Source organism: Nannobrachium achirus, assembly GCF_963921795.1.
Source record: "Nannobrachium achirus genome assembly, chromosome: 22".
NCBI lineage: Eukaryota > Metazoa > Chordata > Actinopteri > Myctophiformes > Myctophidae > Nannobrachium > Nannobrachium achirus.
Window position 1 is genome coordinate 34211134 of NC_137829.1, and position 17739 is coordinate 34228872.

The 17739-nt window shown below is 42.0% G+C and overlaps 1 protein-coding gene across 1 annotated transcript in view; it reads left to right on the top strand.

Annotated features, from left to right (window-relative positions):
* obsl1b (obscurin like cytoskeletal adaptor 1b) overlaps positions 1-17739 on the top strand; it is a gene marked incomplete at both ends in the record, with an annotated part of 83255 nt that overhangs the window by 46814 nt on the left and 18702 nt on the right. The window contains 4 exons of the mRNA XM_080753464.1: positions 379-645; positions 2206-2475; positions 9452-9718; positions 12574-12840. Coding sequence (XP_080609590.1) covers positions 379-645; positions 2206-2475; positions 9452-9718; positions 12574-12840 — 1071 coding nt within the window. The remainder of the gene's footprint in view (positions 1-378; positions 646-2205; positions 2476-9451; positions 9719-12573; positions 12841-17739) is intronic.

Genomic DNA, 17739 nt, shown 5'->3' on the forward strand with positions numbered 1-17739 from the left:
GACCATGCGTGAGCTACGATGGGCTAAAATCGCTTTGGGAAACCCGGCCTATGTTCTTTTTAAAGTGTAAAGTTGTTAAATATGTCCTTAATTTCTTTGTATATTTAGGTTATGTGTCATATCTGCCATGAGCAACTTCAAAGCCTAAAAGCCAAACAGAAATGTAATTGTCAACGACAAAAACACAATTAAATCGTTAATCACAATTATTTGAGTGACAATTAATCGTCATGTAAAATGATAATTATCAATTATAATGATGATAATTGTGACAGCCCTATGTTGCACTGATTTTATGCACACATTAAATAATTGTATATCCCTGAAACAGCCTTATTTTCATACATATCATATTATACCACGCATTCCATTTAACAGAAATGCAAGTGAAGTTCACCCGTCCTCTGGAGAATGTCGTAGCTCTGAAGGGCAGTAGCCTGACGTTACGATGCGAGATCAACAAGCCCAAAGGAGATGTCCAGTGGCTAAAGGGTGGCCGGGAAATCTCCCCTAGCCGTCGACACACGATCAGGGCACAAGGTCGCGAGCGAAGCTTTACCGTCCACCAACTGGTGGACGAGGACGCTGGAGAGTACGCCTGTGAATCAACAGACGACAAGACCTCTGCCACCGTCACTGTAGAAAGTAAGTCCATTCACTGTATACTCCAAACACTTGAACCCTATAGTGTCCCTATTCTGGCCATGTTATAGGCAGACATTCTTCAAAATACGGCAAACATTCACCCCAAGGTAGCAGACCTGCAAGCCCATGACACGTTGCAACGTGTTTTTGAGAGCTTGCCTTGTAGATGAGGGGGCCATGAATAGACACCTGGGGGATCTCGGACAAAGGTGCAATGTTTTTTAAAATATTTTAAGTATTATTGCGACCATAGGTCACAAGTTTACTATGAAAAAAAAATCTTGTCCACGTATCCTTGTATCTCTGAAGGTCACGCCTGACAATGTGGTTCCCCTGACACATCGCTGTGACATCACAGGTGATATCACAGGTGACACCTATGTAAAAGTCCATATATGGGTATTCCCCGGAATCCCTTTAATGCCCCTATATGAAGATCCCTGATGTCATCAATATATATCACTGGCCAGATGGCCAAGACATGGCCCATATCTGTGTGGCTGGTACAGATAGGGATATCCATGTATGGGCATAACATGTATGTTGTGATGTCATGGGAACCACTCTAACAGAATCCCTTTTATGCCCATATATGGAGATCCCTGATGTCATCAATATTAAGCCCATATCTAACAGGACTTCATATGTGAATGCCCATATATGGAGGAAGACAGCCCATATCTGTGTGGCTGGTTCAGACAGAGATCTCCATGTATGGGCATAAAAGGGATGTACTATATACAATCTCCTTATATGGGTACCAGGGGTCTCCAATCTCCATACTGTATATGGGTAACTGGTCCGATATACATCACAGGCCAGATGGCCAAGAATTGGCGCGACCTCGCCCTTTAGGATGCTATAGTCGCCCTGAGGCGTCTTACTAGTATATACAGTATATAAACTATTTTTAAAGAGATAATGTTGCTAGTTATAGACTAGAATGTTAATAGATCTTACTAAAAAATAAGTTGTATTAAGTCTTATGTGTTGCTCTACTTTTCAGCCGTATATTATTCGTCATCATACAACGGTGTTATGCAGATAAAATAGCAGATCTATAACACGTTGCAAGCTTGTAGATCTGTAAGTACATGCTTGTAATACTTGGACTCTTGAAAAATATTAGCTCCAGTCAGTCGCTGGGAAAACGGCAGGCTACCATTTCTGGCATCTTGCAGCTAACAAGTACCAGGGTATTTTAAAATAACTTTTAAAAAGACATTTATAGGCTCCACAGTGGAGTTGAGGCTGTGGAGACTTGCTTTTTGGGATCTATTTTGAAAAGCCTGTTTGCTACCCTGTTTGGAACGCTCATTAGCAGCAACAGTCACGAAACAAGAGCTCGCCATTTCTACTGACAGCTGACTCTGGAGCTAATGCTCACTGCAGATCCAAGTATCGCAGGTATGTAATGGACAATTTATATATAGGCCTAACACAGCAGAAATCAAATTCATCAAGGGATGAACGTTAGTCATGTGAACCTCTCTCAATGAAGTTAAGGAAAAAGAAACATCATGGTGTATCTCTAACTCAAGGGATCTTTTTTGCCCTCAGCACCACGCATTGTGGAGTTCATCGCTGAGCTCCATAACATCACCGTACGAGAGGGGGAAGATGCCACGTTTAAGTGCGTGGTTTCACCGGAGGACACTCAACTGGTGTGGCGCCTGCGAGGCAAGCCGGTGCCCAGGAACGAGCGATTCGTTGTGTCCAGCAATGGCCTGTGCCACATGCTGTGGGTCCACAACTGCCAGGTCCCAGATAGCGGCAGGGTGACGGCCGATGCGGAGGGCCTGCTGTCCGAGGCAAACCTCCAGGTGCAAGGTGAGTTGTCGTTGTGCCCGTCTGCTGACACCGCGTTCAGTGGTTCAGGATTCTCGTATTACAGCTAGAGTAAACAAGATGAATGTGAGGTGTGGTATCGTGAAATGGAACACCCAGTGGCGTCAGTTCAGAAAAAGCTAAGGTATGGCAACATGACTGGTGTCTTGCGCGCGTGCAAGACACCAGTCATGTTGCCATACCTTAGCAACAGGCATGATACATTTATTTTAAGAAGTACATTCTATTTTCCCCCCCGTTTCTACGGTTTCTTGGGCTGGATATGGCAGCCTGGAACGGTTGTTCAAGTGCATCTAAACTTGGCATGTTAGTAAACGTGCCACAATTAACAATAATGCATTGCACCTGTGCAGCTGACCTGCGGAACGTGGGAATATACCATTCTGTCAAGATGGGGAGAATACAATTGTGGAGAATATAATTATATTATCTTGTTAAAGTGACCATCTTGTAAGATTTTGCATTTGTAGTTATTTTACTGTAATTTAAAAACATAATAACCAGCACAGATAGACAAAGAGACATTCATGGATTTATATTTAAAAGTAACTTTTATTTCCCCCCCTGGACCGAGGGTATGGCAGCTGCATCCCCCTGCATACCCAATTGACGCCCCTGCCGTCACTCAAGCATGGCACAAAGCTGTGAAACACTTGAGTGGATGGGACTGTTACCAGGCACATAGACATCAAAGGGGGCTTGAGCCCCTGCCCTTTTCATCCGTCTGTAAAAAGTGCCCTCTCCACAACATGAATGCAGTTTTTACTAAGGTGAAAAAAAGGCAAATGCCCTCTTTCCTTGCCATACCTGAAGGCAGCATTCAAGATAATTGCCTTGTCCAAACTCTCCTGAACTGAATGCAGCATCTTATGTTGAAAGATTTGCCCTCTCTGAGTAGAAATCCATGCCGTTACACCACATCTCCAGTATTGACTTGATTATGTTTAGTTCAGTGTAGGATCAATCACCAAAAATAGCCAATGTGTTGTGAACTTGGAGGTCTTATAAATTTCAGCCCCTGCCTCTCTAACATTCTCTGCACGTCCCTGGACTGTACAGCATTACTAGAGAGATGGGGAATGTGGCAGCCACCATGTGACAAGGAGAGTGAGGAGCCATCGTATGGCCAGGAAGAAAGTGATAGGGAAGTTGGATCTGAAAAGGCGATAAGTACATGTGGAGAGACACAAGATCAGTAGTAGCATATTGCCAGGTAGAAAGCTTGTACTTTGTAATGTCCCAAACTGTTACTTTTCAGGAAATGGAAAAAAGAAACTGTGTTCCAATAGATACAGTGCAGTCATTTGGTCACAAGCTCACATTAATACCTTTCATTGGTTAAGGTAAAGCATAAATAGCCTAATCCAAACGATAAAATCCCGATTGTTGGACAGAAGAACAAGCTAAAATAGAACTAGTAAATGATATGGATCTCAGTATGAACTGCGTGGATTTCAGACTGTGACACCAGTTATCTGTGAAGTATCACGCTGAAACCTTGCCCAAATGTTTACCCATAGATATATCTATGGGTAAATTTAAATGTCTACCCATAGATATATCTATGGGTAAATTTGGGCAAAGTTTCAGTGTGATCAAACCCCCTTTGACTTCAATTATAAAATACCCCCCACACACACACACACACACTTATTGATGGTCCCTCATTGGCTGTTGATGGTGATGATGGTGACCTCATCACCCCCGTTGATGTCACTCTGCGTTATTTCAAGGGTTTTCCCATTGGATGACGTAAGCGCGGACTCAACAGACGGACGTACGTAGATTTCCCTAATTTATAGTTAGATTAAATTATACTATTTAAAAGTACAGTTTGTATAAAACATGTGGCACTAATCAGGGCAGTGGCCTGCAAGATTAGTGACGGACGGGAAGACAGGCTGATGGACAGACGGACGGCACCCTACCCCGTCATAAACAGCAAGCACACTAAACTGTAATCCTGGGCGCCACTCTCCCTCTGCCAACCTGGGGAAAGCCCCCAAACAGTTTGTGGTACACTCAGGGTCACATTGGCCAAGCTTCGTGGGACGCTTACTGCAGGGGTTTTCAATGTTTTTTGACTCGGGGCACCCCTCTCAATAACCTTTTCATCCACGGCACCCATGAATTACTGTTTTAGAATCTACATTATTATAAGCAACGTGGAAATCCATCAGAAATGACTGAAAATAACTTTTATACTTAACGTTTAACCACTTGAACCCCAGCATCCCTGTTCTGGGGAGGAATGTTTCATGAAAAATAGCCGATCTACAAGCTCACGACGCGTCGTGAGCTTGTAGATCTGCTATTTTTCGTGAAGAGAGTTGGTTGTAGATGGAAAAAGAACAAGTACAGTGCAAATTGATGAATTTATATATATATATATACATATATATACTGTATATATATATATATATATGTATTCCAAATATCAGATTATTCTCAGGCACCCCTGGACTGACATCACGGCACCCACTTTTGGAAACCCTGGCTTACTGAATTTAACTCCTAATAACTAGACTGCGCTCTGTCGAGGTGCCACCTTGCCTCTTGTGCACTCGTGGCCATATATGGCCTACTTGTGCGCCAACAGAGCGCGCAAGTATTGCGATCGGTGCTGTTCGGTGCTGTCTGTATGCATGTGGGTGGGCAAGTTGGCACTCTGTCAAGGTGCCAACTCGCACCTTGTTATTAGGTCACACTAAGTTGGTTACGTCACCCTGTGTTTTTTTCAAGGGTTTTCCCATTTGAAGACGCAAACAGATACGCCACAAGTAATAACACGGCTCACTTCACACTAGGTGAAGTGAGCATGGCTTTTGTCCGTTTTCCCCCTTTCTGTTTGTACGCCCATGGTCACATGTATATGTCCGCAAAGCTTGCCATTGGCCAAGCGCATGTATTACGCCAATCACAATCAAGGAAAGCAATTTCATCGCTATGACCTCACAACAATGACATATTAGTATTTATTCACCCTCTCACTCAACTCTGTCACATTCACCAAACTTGGCAGGACGCTTAGAAAAGTAGTTCCTGCAGAAAATGTGTACGTATACAGGTCACACTTGACTACCTGTATATAAGCCGCAGGTGTCCTTCCTGCTTCCTGCTAAACCGCCCCTAATGGCAGTTAGCTGTAAAAATCTTTAGATTAGCCGCATCGTTGTATAGGCCACAGAAGATTGTGGAAGTAGTACATATCGTCGCCGTCGGGTGAAAACCCTGTATGTCCAAAACCATTTATCATTTTAAAAATGATTTAAACTAGTGAAAACAGCCGATCTACAAGCACACAGCGCCTCGCACCACGAGGTGTTGTGTGCTTGTAGATCTGCTGTTTTCACAACTTTTGTGCGACCGCCTTGTATGATCAAGCAGGGCTTTACTTTATGAAAGAACGTATACATTTGAAACTTGGAGATACGAGGTTTCCGCTCGACAACGACGATATATTATGTACTGTAGGAAATGTACACATCCCTCCTCAGACAGACCTTCGATTCAGCTCAAGCCCAAACAGTAATATAAATGGTAAAGCCTGACGATGACAGATTTTTGAGTCTGATGCCAATTTTGGTCTAGCACAACCAATTACCAATGTTTTAAATAGGGGTGGTGGATATTGGCAAGAATCTCGCGATGCAATATGTATCACGATACTTGGGTCACGATGCAATAATATCACAATATATTGCGAATCTTTGCGATACGATACTATTGCGATGTATCAGCTTTAAAAGCTGAAGGCGCTGCTCTAATGTTGTTGTTTTCGTCGTTTGCAGCCATTTTCTCAAGAGACCATTGGTTCCTATGCATGGGAACATATTAAATTTTCCTCAAAGTATTGCGATACTACGGCCTGAAGTATCGATACACAGAGTTCGAGTTACGTGGGTGCCAGTGGGGTCTTAGCTCCCATAGTTAAAGTCTGGGACCCCATAGTCAACAACCCCCTTTGGGGTCTCTTTTTTTCTAAGTGTGTTTTTTTTTTTTTTTTTCTCGTTTTTTTTTATTTTTTATGTTCCATTGGAAGAATTTATATTATTTATGTTAACTAGATATACTAAATAAACATGTTAGACAGTAAGACTGAACAATGACATCACACCGTTTAATCCTACTATTCATTTTATTATTATAAATCAGGCGCATTTAATGTGGGGTGTGAGTCTTCCTTTACCGTCCGGGTTATAACACACTCGCTGCAATGGTTCCTACCTTTCCCCCAGGGCCGAGGAGGCCCTGGATGCAGACCTACCCAGCTGCGTGGTCTCGCCATGGCCTGGGCATAGGCTAAGCTAGGAACCACTGCATAGAGTCTTTGCACTTCTAGCCACGGCCCGGACGGCAAAGGAAGGCGGACACGCCGGACAGCAACAAAACAACCAAACAAAACAACGCTGTCTTAGCAAGACTGTAGCCTTAGTGTGCCTGTGCCCGTGACAATGTTTTTTTTAGTAAATAAATATGAACCCGACCCGCCTTGTTTTGAGAAAGAAAAATACCCATTTTAGCCGACTTTATGCTACCAGAACGGGAACTTTTGGCTGGATGGCTCAGAGCTCAGATCATCAGATGGAGGAATTGGGAACTGGAGGCTGAGCAATAATGGTGAGTTAATATGAACAGAAAAGACTGCCTGGAGTTGTCAACATAGCCAATGTGAAGCCCGAATTAATATTGTGAAAGGAAAAATATGATTTAATATAGGAAATACCCGTTTTAGCCGACTTTATATCCGCGAAATACCCGATTTAATATGATTTAATATAGGAAAGTACCCGTTTTAGGCGACTTTATATCCGCAATTTTCGGCGGCGGCGAAAGGCCCCCAGAGCTATGGGAGCCCTATTCTCCCATAGCTCTGTGGGTATAACTCGATCACTGTCGATACAGTATTGGCAAATAAACTATCGCGATGTATTGCCATATCGATTATATTGCCCACCCCTAGTTTTAGACAATATTTTGTCAAATAGGTTTCAAATCAACTTTATAAACTTTGATTATTTTACGTAAGTTTCTATTTTGCGAATATTTAACTCATAAGCAAACAAATAAATAAAGAAATAATTTAGATACAAGCGCTATTAAAGGAAAAGAAAAGAAAGAAAAGATGATCTCAGCTCATGCCGAATAGAACTGGGGACACATTGGCTGCAATCTAATTGCCGATACCAATCATCTGAGAAGTCAATGCCGACCCATACTGTACATCGCTCTGGCTCTAGAATAAAGGAATTGTTATTCTACTGTTTGAAGAGCAATCAAATCTAAACAGCAAGTCGTTCAAAAGCCTGTCTAGCATTGTAGTATTGTACCACCTCAGCGTATATGTGATAAATAATGACCCCGTCAGACATGTTTAAATTGTTGAAGAGGCGCCTTTGACGGCTAGCGCTTAGCGGCTTCTCCTGTTAGAATTCCTCTGGTAACTGACAGAGACAAGTGGCACAGTGTTTCTTTTTTTTTGGGGGGGGGGGGGGGGGGGGGATGCAGGATGCAGGGCTGGTGAGAGGTTACTGTACAAATTGTCTCCGTCTCTGGTTGAATGTAGGTTGAAATGATTTGGTTCCATATGAGAAAAAACTATACTTTAAATTAAATATACCTAATTATTTTCCAGCCCTCATTCTTCGAACCTAGAACTGTTAATACACTAAAAACATTGTCAGCCAATGCTGCTTCAATACTGCTTTCTCGCCTGTACTCAAATCCTGTACACAAAAAGTCTGCAATGTGCTACGGTGGGTGATTGCTGTGAATGTTGGTCTTTCACAGCAAGCACCCGCCGTAGCACATTACAGCACATTTAGTCCAGCTGCCCCTGAGGTGGAGTATGAACTTTGGTATATAGTTTTTTTATCGGCCTAAAATATTGTCTATATACATACAGTCATGAATCCACCTGCTGACCGCCTGTCAGCATTGAGCAATTTCTTTTATAGGGGGTAAAAGTTTGGGGCCCATCACTTACTATACACTATATTATAAAGGAAAAAATAACCCCAAAATTCAGAATTCTGAATCCATTGCAAGCATTTGTTTTGCATGAAAAACATTCCTTGGGCTAAAAACAGACCCAGAAAACTATGGATTAGTGAAGAATCATCACTTTTCACAATTTTGTGGGGAGCATTTGTTTTGCATTCACATGCAAAACAAATGCTTGCAATGGATTCAGAATAATTAAAAAACACCAGTTTGACCCCTCACATGCTACTTAAAGCAGATATTTTGGGGGTATTCTTTTCCTTAATAGTGTATAGTAAGTGAATGGGCACAAAACTTTTAGCCCCTATAAAATAAATTGCTCAATGCTGACAGGCAGGCAGCAGTTGGTTTCATGAATGCATTTATATAGACCAGGGGTCTTCAACAGGGGGTCCGGGACCCCTAGGGGGTCCCCAGAGTTACTACAGTGGGTCCTCCAATGATAGAAACTTTTTTTCTCCTTTTTTATATTAACCACTTGAACCCTAGCGTCCATATTCTGAGAACTTTAGCCAACAATAGCAGATCTACAAGCTCACAACGCCTAGCGCTGTGAGGCGTTGTGAGCTTGTAGATCAGCTATTTTTGGCAAAGAGCTTTGGTGTAGAGGGGGAGAAGAGCAGACTAAGTACAGAGTGAAAGGTCAAATTTATTCAAGTGGTTAAATATCTGGAAACACAAATGTACATGAACTCAAAATACACTGATGATTGTGCTGTCAAACGATGAAACTATATGGAATCTATGGGGTTGTGGGGGGTCACTGCTTCATCTCTCTCTCGACTAAGGCGTCCTTGGCCTGAAAACGTTGAAGACCCCTGATATAGACAACATTTTAGGGCCAATAAAAAAAAACGATATACCAAATTTCATACTTAAGCCAGTAGAGGCCTGTTGGCAGCCGAACTAATTGTAGCACACCACAGTCCAGTAACTCTGCAAACTTCATGTTCAGAGCAACAGGTGCTGTTCACTAAGTGCATGGCGCCCGTCACGGCGGAGGAGTTCAGCGAGGCCACGCTGGAGGTGGAGGTGAGTGTGGACTCGGGCGAGGTGCAGTGGATGAGGCAGGGGGTCCTGATCAGCCCCGGGGCCAAGTTCACCCTGAACCAGCAGGGCCGGAGGCGCAGCCTCACCGTCCACAGGCTGGCCCTCGCCGACCGGGGCACCTACAGCTGCGAGAGCCTCCACGACCGCACGACGGCCCAGCTTACCGTGGAACGTGAGTGTTGCAACGTGTTGTCACCAGGGGCGTCACAAGGGGGAGGGGGGATAGTGGGACTGAGACTGAGTTGCTAGGGCCCAAGGTGGAGTGTCCTGGAATTATTTTATACTTTAGCTATTGAAAAATAGCAGATATACAAGCTCACGGCGCGCCACCGAGACTGACCGAGTGCCGGGCTGCGAGCTTGTAGATCTGCTGTTTTTGAAAAGTCGTGATAATGTGTGCAAATCTTTGAATACTGTATATGTATTTCTTAAGCGAACATTTGTAACTCAAATTTTGCTTCTGGTCGGTCCCCGGAGCGAAATATTTTGAGATGAGGTTCCGTGGCCAAATTTTGGGGGTCCTTCACGTGAAAAGGTTTGAGCACCACTGACATAGAAACATAGTTTTTTTTTCTTTCTTTTTTTTAAACCTTAGAAGGATTTGAAATATTCAAAGACTTGCACACATTTTCACTTTTCAAAAACAGCAGATCTACATACAAGCTCACAAGCTTGTAGATCTGCTATTTTTCAATAGTTAAAGCACAACACGTGAGTGGATCCTTGTACCCCCAGGGCAGAGAATTTGGTGCGACACCCCTGGTTGTCACTATGCGCTGTTTGTTGTTGCCGCTTGTTTACCTTCCATTGTCCAACGACCCCCACACGCACGCACTGTTTCACCGCTGTTTCTTTTAAGGCAAACTCAGTTGACTGAGTAAGAGTAATATGAGCGATGATGGGGGGAGGGGGAGGGGAGGGGGGGTTCCTGTTCTACCTCGACATGATGCCTACCGACAGGTGATTTGCTCCACAGCCCAAGCTGACTTTTCAGCTGTGAATGTATTGACGCAAGATCACTAGAGCCCTGATGGTTTAATGAAGCGCGTCAAAAGGCCAATGGATTGGAGGTTCAAAGGAAGGGCCTGCTGAGTTAATCTTCAAGCCTGTTTTTATTTTTCTGGCCGTTAGCCACTTAAACCCTGTATACTTCGTTTGCCAGGGGTCTGTACATGGCCCCCTCCTTTTTTCCCCTCTACTGCAAATCTCGTCGCCGGAAATAGCCGACCTACAAGCTCACAATGTGTCGACACATTGTGTGCTTGTAGATCGGCTATTTTGGCTGAATGTCCAACTATTATGTGGATACCATCAGTGGTGTAAAGTCACTAAGTACATTTACTTAAGTACTGTACTTAAGTACAATTTTGAGGTATTTGTACTTTACTTGAGTATTTCAAATTTCCAATACTTTTACTTCTACTCCACTACATTTATTTGAGAACTTTTAGTTACTAGTAACTTTGAAGATTGGCTTTTTGAAAACGATGCGACGTGTTGTGAGCTTGTAGATCTGCTATTTTCAAACATTTTTTTTTTTTTACTTTTGGTACTTTAAGTACATTTTGATGCCAATACTTTAGTTCTTTTACTCAAGTACATTTTGAATTCCGGACTTTTACTTGTAACTGAGTATTTCTACATTGCAGTATTGATACTTTTTACTCAAGTAAAACATTTTAGTACTTTTTCCACCACTGCACAAATCCATTTACACACATGCAGTATGGCTCCAGAAACACAGCCCTCTATGCTGTTCAGGGGTGCTACTACTAGCTTTTTGCACCCCATAAAGGACTTAGTTTGGGCATCATCTGGGGATTAAGACGTGCACACTGAACATGTAAGTTTTTCTTCGTGCATGCTTCGTAGGTGACTTAGTGCCCTGATTTGCAGGCTCGTGGGTGAGTTAGAGGCTGTTCTTTCAACACTATAGCGTGGGTGGGGAAGGGAACAGTCTGGACTTCAGGCTTCTGTTGGCACCTCCTCTGAATTTGGATCTCCTTTCTCATTGCGTCTAAATTTACCCGCTGGCCTTCAAAACTAAGGTTGTTGTCATCAGGTCTCCAAAATAAACACTTCTTTTTTTTCCACAGGGAATGCTTGTCCGTCTTGGTATAGCCTACCGGTAAATGAAAAATGTTGGCACCTTTGAATGTTGGCAGTTTTGAAGTGTTAAGCCTGTTATTGAAATGACAAAAATATCGCCTCATCCTCCAGTCTGCAAAATGAGTGTGCAGTTAAATATTAGTCGGTCATGCTGGCTACAGAAGTCTGCAGGTCAACGTGAGAAAGCACACAATGCAATTTAGGCATTTAGCAGACAGACTATCCAGAGCGACTTACAAGTGTACGAAATCAGACTAAAGAATTCTATGAATTCTATTATCAACAAACAACAGGGTAAATACTGAATAGTCACATAAATAGAGTGAAAAGAAAACAATTTAGTGCTGTAGAGAAACTAGGATACCAGGTAAACCTTGAATTTGTCTAAAACAACATGCTATTTATATAGCATTCTCAGTCCAAATAAGACGTGTGCAAGTAACCAACATAGATCTGCATAGTATACTGTAACTACCATTTATGAAAAATTATTTAAAATAGGAAACGATACAAGGAGAGGGGATTGCTAGGGAGTGAGGTGGAGTATGAAGAGGTGTTCAGTGTCAGACTGCAGTCCTGATGGTGTGGGGTCGTTTATTCCGCAGTTTGGGATTCATGCAGGGGAGAAAAAAGAGGACATGTGGATCATTGCCCAGGGTGTTTTAGGGAAGGTTTTAACACACGGGTGACTAACAGGTCATTTTGACCGATTTTGAGATCGCATAGTGTAATAACTCTCCCCGGAAATGTCCCCTTCCATGACTTTTTTTGGTGAAATAATATACCATTATACCACTCTGACTGTTAGTTATCGGTCATAGAGACAGGTCTCACCCATTCCTCCCCCTCCCAGAAGCAAGGAGAGAGTCAGAGTCACTTCAGCATTATGTTAAAAATGTCCTTCCATTTCCTTCACAGCGAGGAAAATCGCGATAAATAGAGAACTGGTGGACATCAGAACCATAGAGAGAGAGACGGCATCTTTCGAGGTGGAGCTGTCTCATGCTAATGTCGCCGGCACCTGGCTGAAAAACGGAGTCCAGCTAAAGCCTTCTAACCACTGGCGTATCAGTGCCAAGGGACAAGTCCACAGCCTCACCATCCCCAACCTCGCAGTCGAAGACACCGCGACCTTTACGTTCTGCGTGGAGAATCTGAAGACGTCTGCGAGACTTGTGGTGAAAGGTACAGCCAATTAGAACAGTGGTTCTCAACCTGTGGGTCGGGATCGTGTTATACAAAATGTAATGCCTCAGCTCTTAGTGCTCATCAGGGTGAGGGGTTCCCAGTTAAAATATGATTATTTTGGGGGTCGCGGCCTGAAAAGGTTGAGAACCACTGTGGTAGACAAACTTCTACCACTCTTCCTAGATGGAACCCCGGCTTGGCATGGAGAGATATTGAGCTATATTTTCGTCTTTGCCCTTTTGTACCATTTTGAAAAAACATTTGAAAATAGTCTAACTAGCCGATCTACATCAACACTTTGTGAGCTTGTAGATTTAAAATGTTTTTCAAAATAGGAAAAAAAAAAAAAAAAAAAAAGGCAAAGAAGTTTAGCTCTATATCTCGCCATGGTAAGCCGGTGTTCCATCTAGGAAGAGCCAAATAATCACATTTAAAGGACAACTTTTAGATTGTAATTAAAGAATATAAAAGATGAGAGTTAAAATGTTTTCATTTACTCCTTTCTATCGTTTCAGAGACTTTGGTTATTTTGATTTCAGTGGCCGGGGGCATGCGTACAGGTGGCTAAATATGTATTTTTACACAGAATAAGCCCATTCCCAAGATGCACCACAATCTTTCATGGGCAGATGTGACTTCTGGGGTTACTGTAAAAAAAAACAATAAAGAAATTGCAGGCTTAATGTGTCTAAAAAGACATTTAGCCACTTGTACACATGCCCCCATGCGTACGCATGCCCCTCGTTTTAGCACGCTAAACGTGCTAAAACGATAGAAGGAAGCAAATGAAAACATTGTAACAATCATCTTTCCTTTTCTCTAATTACAATCTAAAATATGAACCCTTGTTGTAAAAAAAACTAAGTTGTCCTTTAAATAGGGACCCCCCATGCTGGCAATCCCTTGGAATTGTAGTAGAGGCATTACTTTTGTTTCCACAGATACATACAGATGTGTCATTTCACGTCCTACCATTGGCAAGACAGTAGCTTTCCAGTGAATCGGCAGAACATTGAGCTTGTAGATCAGCTATTTTTGCTATTTTCACGCCATCGAGGTTTAAATCTACCTATGAAGATGGATTCTGCTTTTCAATGGGAATGGAGTGGTTTCTTGCCATTTCATGGTTATGCAAAAATACGCTCCATTCTCCATAACATTTTTTAAGGCAAAACAGGGAAAGAAACATGTGGAAAAAATGCATTCGCAGGACATTTGACCAGTTTTTATTGTATAGTTTGTAGATTTCTTTCCTCCTTTTTTTTTTTTAGGTATCGAAAATGTCTTTTTATTCATTAAAATACGTTCCAGATTGCAGCTTTAAGCAACCAATTTCAGTCACTTTGCACACAGCCCGTAGGCTAACTTGGCCCCTGCTCCTTTCGCCATGCCTGATATGAGACTTTACATTTAAATATCAGCCGCGATATCATTTTACCGTGGCATTTGTTTTCACGGTGGGCCCAGACTGGTGGCTAGACACTCCGAGTAAAGCCAGTGCCAAAACAGCAGCATGATAATAGAACGCAGTGACAGCTCTGCTACCGCTGCTCCTATCCGGGCTCACGTTACACAGTCAATATAAAATAGCCCAGCACGACCCCATGCAAAGTCGTCTTCACAGTCTTTATCTGTCAGACACCAGTTTAACCTCCATACCGTAAGATAATCCATGCCCAGGGGCGTCACAAGAGGGGGGGGGGGGAGTGGGACTGAGTTACTAGGGCCCAAGGTGGAGGGGCCTTCATTATTTTATACTTTAGCTATTGAAAAATGGCAGATATACAAGCTCACAAGCGCTGCGAGCTTGTAGATCTGCTTTTTTTTTCAATAGTTAAAGCACAAATTGTGAGTGAATCCTTGTACCCAGGGCCCAGAATTTGGTGCGACACCCCTGATCCATGCCATGCGGAGTCATTCAGTACGTCTCATCCCGCTGAGCTGGGAGTCGAAAGACTAGGGCTGGCACTTGGATGAAAATGTCATCGCTGTACATTGGGAGTTCCCGTAGTGTACACATATAGGCTACTGTGTGGGCCACGAGTACGGGTACAACATTTAATCAAACTAAACCATTTAAAATGACCTGGAGCAGTATACAGAATACAGTAATATATTTTATGATAGCTACAGGCAGTGGTGGGAAAAGTACTCACATGTTTTACTTACTGTAAGTAAAAGTATCAATACTGTTAACTAAAAAGCCATAATAAAAAAGGTACTTGAGTAAAAGTACAAAAGTATTGGCATCAAAATGTACTTAAAGTACCAAAAGTAAAAGTACTACTCATTATGTAGAATGTCCCATTTCAAGTTTTCAAAAGTATAAAAATCTTTTGAAAACGCATTGTGAGCTTGTAGATCGGCTATTATCAAAAGGTCAAAATGTCTAAAGGGTTGAAGTGGTTAAAGTATGTGTTGTAACAATAATCAATATATAAAGTAACTAGTAACTAAGGTTCTCAAATAAATGTAGTGGACTAAAAGTACAATATTTGGATCCGAGATGTCGTGGAGGAGAAGTGAAAGTATTGGAAATTGGAAATACTGCAGTAAAGTACGAATATTATAATATATAATATTTTTGACAGTAAGTACAGTACTTAAGTAGATGTACTTAGTACTTTCCACCACTGGCTACAGGTAACACAGGTGCTACTGTATTGTTACTATACTATAGTTATTTTTGTAATTCAGATTACATAGGCCTAAATTAGTTTTTAATTACTTTATGAATTCATGTTTTAAAACCAGGACGTTGTTACAGGGAACACATAATGACAGGAGCACTCACAGTTGTTGAAGGTCACAAAACTTGAGCAGAGCTGAGGCAAACGAATATCAAAGCTATTTATATATTTTTATTTTCTAAATCTTTCAAACTTTTTCAAAAACAGCAGAGCTACAGTAAAAGCTAACAATTCTACAACCATGAAAACTCACACGGTCTTCACTTACAATAGTAGTTTTATTGAGTACAAAACAATGTTTCGCTCCAACTGACCGTCATCTATCTCTCCAATAATGGCTTATGTCAGGGGTCTTTAAAAGGGGGTCCGGGACCCCTAGGTGGTCCTCAGAGTTACTACAGGGGGTCCTCCAAATCTTTGTGTAATAGAAACCTTTTTTTCCTCCTTTTTTATATTAACCACTTGAACCCTAAGCGTCCATATTCTAATCTACAAGCTCACAACGCCTCGCGTTGCGAGGCTATTTTTGGCAAAGAGGTTTCGTGTAGAGGGGGAAAAGAGCAAACCAAGTACAGAGTGAAAGGTCAAGTTTATTGATTATTGACGGTTCAAGTGGTTAAATATCTGAAAACACAAATTGACATGAATCCAAAATACACTGATGATCGTGCTGTCAAACAATGAAACGTTATGGAACTATGAAAAGGTTGTGGGGATCCCTGCTTCATCTCTCTCTCAAATAAGGGGTCCTTGAAAAGGTTGAAGATCCCTGGCTTATGTGGTTATGTACAGTAGGCCTACAGTATGTTTCTCTGCAAAGTAACTTGTAACTAAAATGTTCAAATGCTTGTACCTGAGTAAAAAAGTTCAATATTTGCTTCTCTGAGACGTATAGGGGAGTAGAAGTATAAATTATCAGAAAACGTAAATACCAGTACTCAAGTGAAGTAAACGTACCTCAACGTTGTAATTAAGTACAGTACTTGAGTAAATGTGTGATCAGTTACTTTACACCAGTGGTTCTCAACCTGTGGGTCGGGAACCCCAGGGGGCGCCCCAAATTATTTGGGGGGTCCCCAGATTATTAACTTAATGTGCATTGTTGTTTTCTCACTCAACAGTAAACAAACCAAAGTGTATAGGTTATACACATTTTTAAAGTGACAATGTAAGGACTTTTTAATATCTCTAAAATGACAAATTAAACATTGGCCAAAGTGTAAAATATTAGAGGCAGAAATTGTGAAAATAGCCGATCAACATGCTCACAACGCCTCGCAACACAAGGCGTTGTGGGCATGTAGATCGGTTATTTTCACAATAGTACCGTGTTATACAAAATGTAATGACTCAGTTACATTTTAACTGGGGGGTTCCCCATAAAATATGATTATTTTGGGGGTCGCGGCCTGAAAAGGTTGAGAACCACTGCTTTACACCACTGCTAAACACTGAAACATGCATGTCTGTCTGTTTGCACAATGCTTCATGATGAGGGTTCTGCAAATAGCTCCATTCTACAGTACGTACTACCAATGCAATGTCAGCAGGCTGAGAACCTCACGCAGTCTAGCTAGCTATATTTACACAATAACATCACACTGTCGAAACCTTAGCATGCATTATCAAGTTGCCAAAACTACGCTACACTACTACAATTAGCTAATACTGCATTTGAATGAAATGTGCAGCCCTTGTAGTTAGTACAGCTAAGACCAGGCGGCACAACAGCCCTGCCAATCGGGCTCAGTCCTATTGGCACGACAGGTTGCACATCGGTCTGGCGAGTGGGAGCCTCGGGTTCAATCCCAGCTCATCGCGAATCGCTACACATGGATTCTTTCAATTAAAAGCACTGTACACCATAGCCAAACACTTGGTTCCTGGCAGACCTCATTCTGCTGCTTGGCTAACCAAGATGGGAAATAAAGTTTTATACATTTAGAAATGTTTGGTGCTGCTGGTACAGTATGTAGCCAATGCCTTTGTCAAGTAGTACTAATAGTGTTTGAGCGTCATCGGGCCTAGAGTAAGTAGAATGTAGATACTGTAAAAGCTAATTTATTGTTTTATCATTTTTTTAAATGCACATAAAGAAGCAAATAACATTATGCCTATTAAGCCTATCAATATTTCATCTTGTTCAATTCTTCTTTTAAAGGGATATTTCACACAAAAAAAAACGTTTGACTTTTATGAACACCCT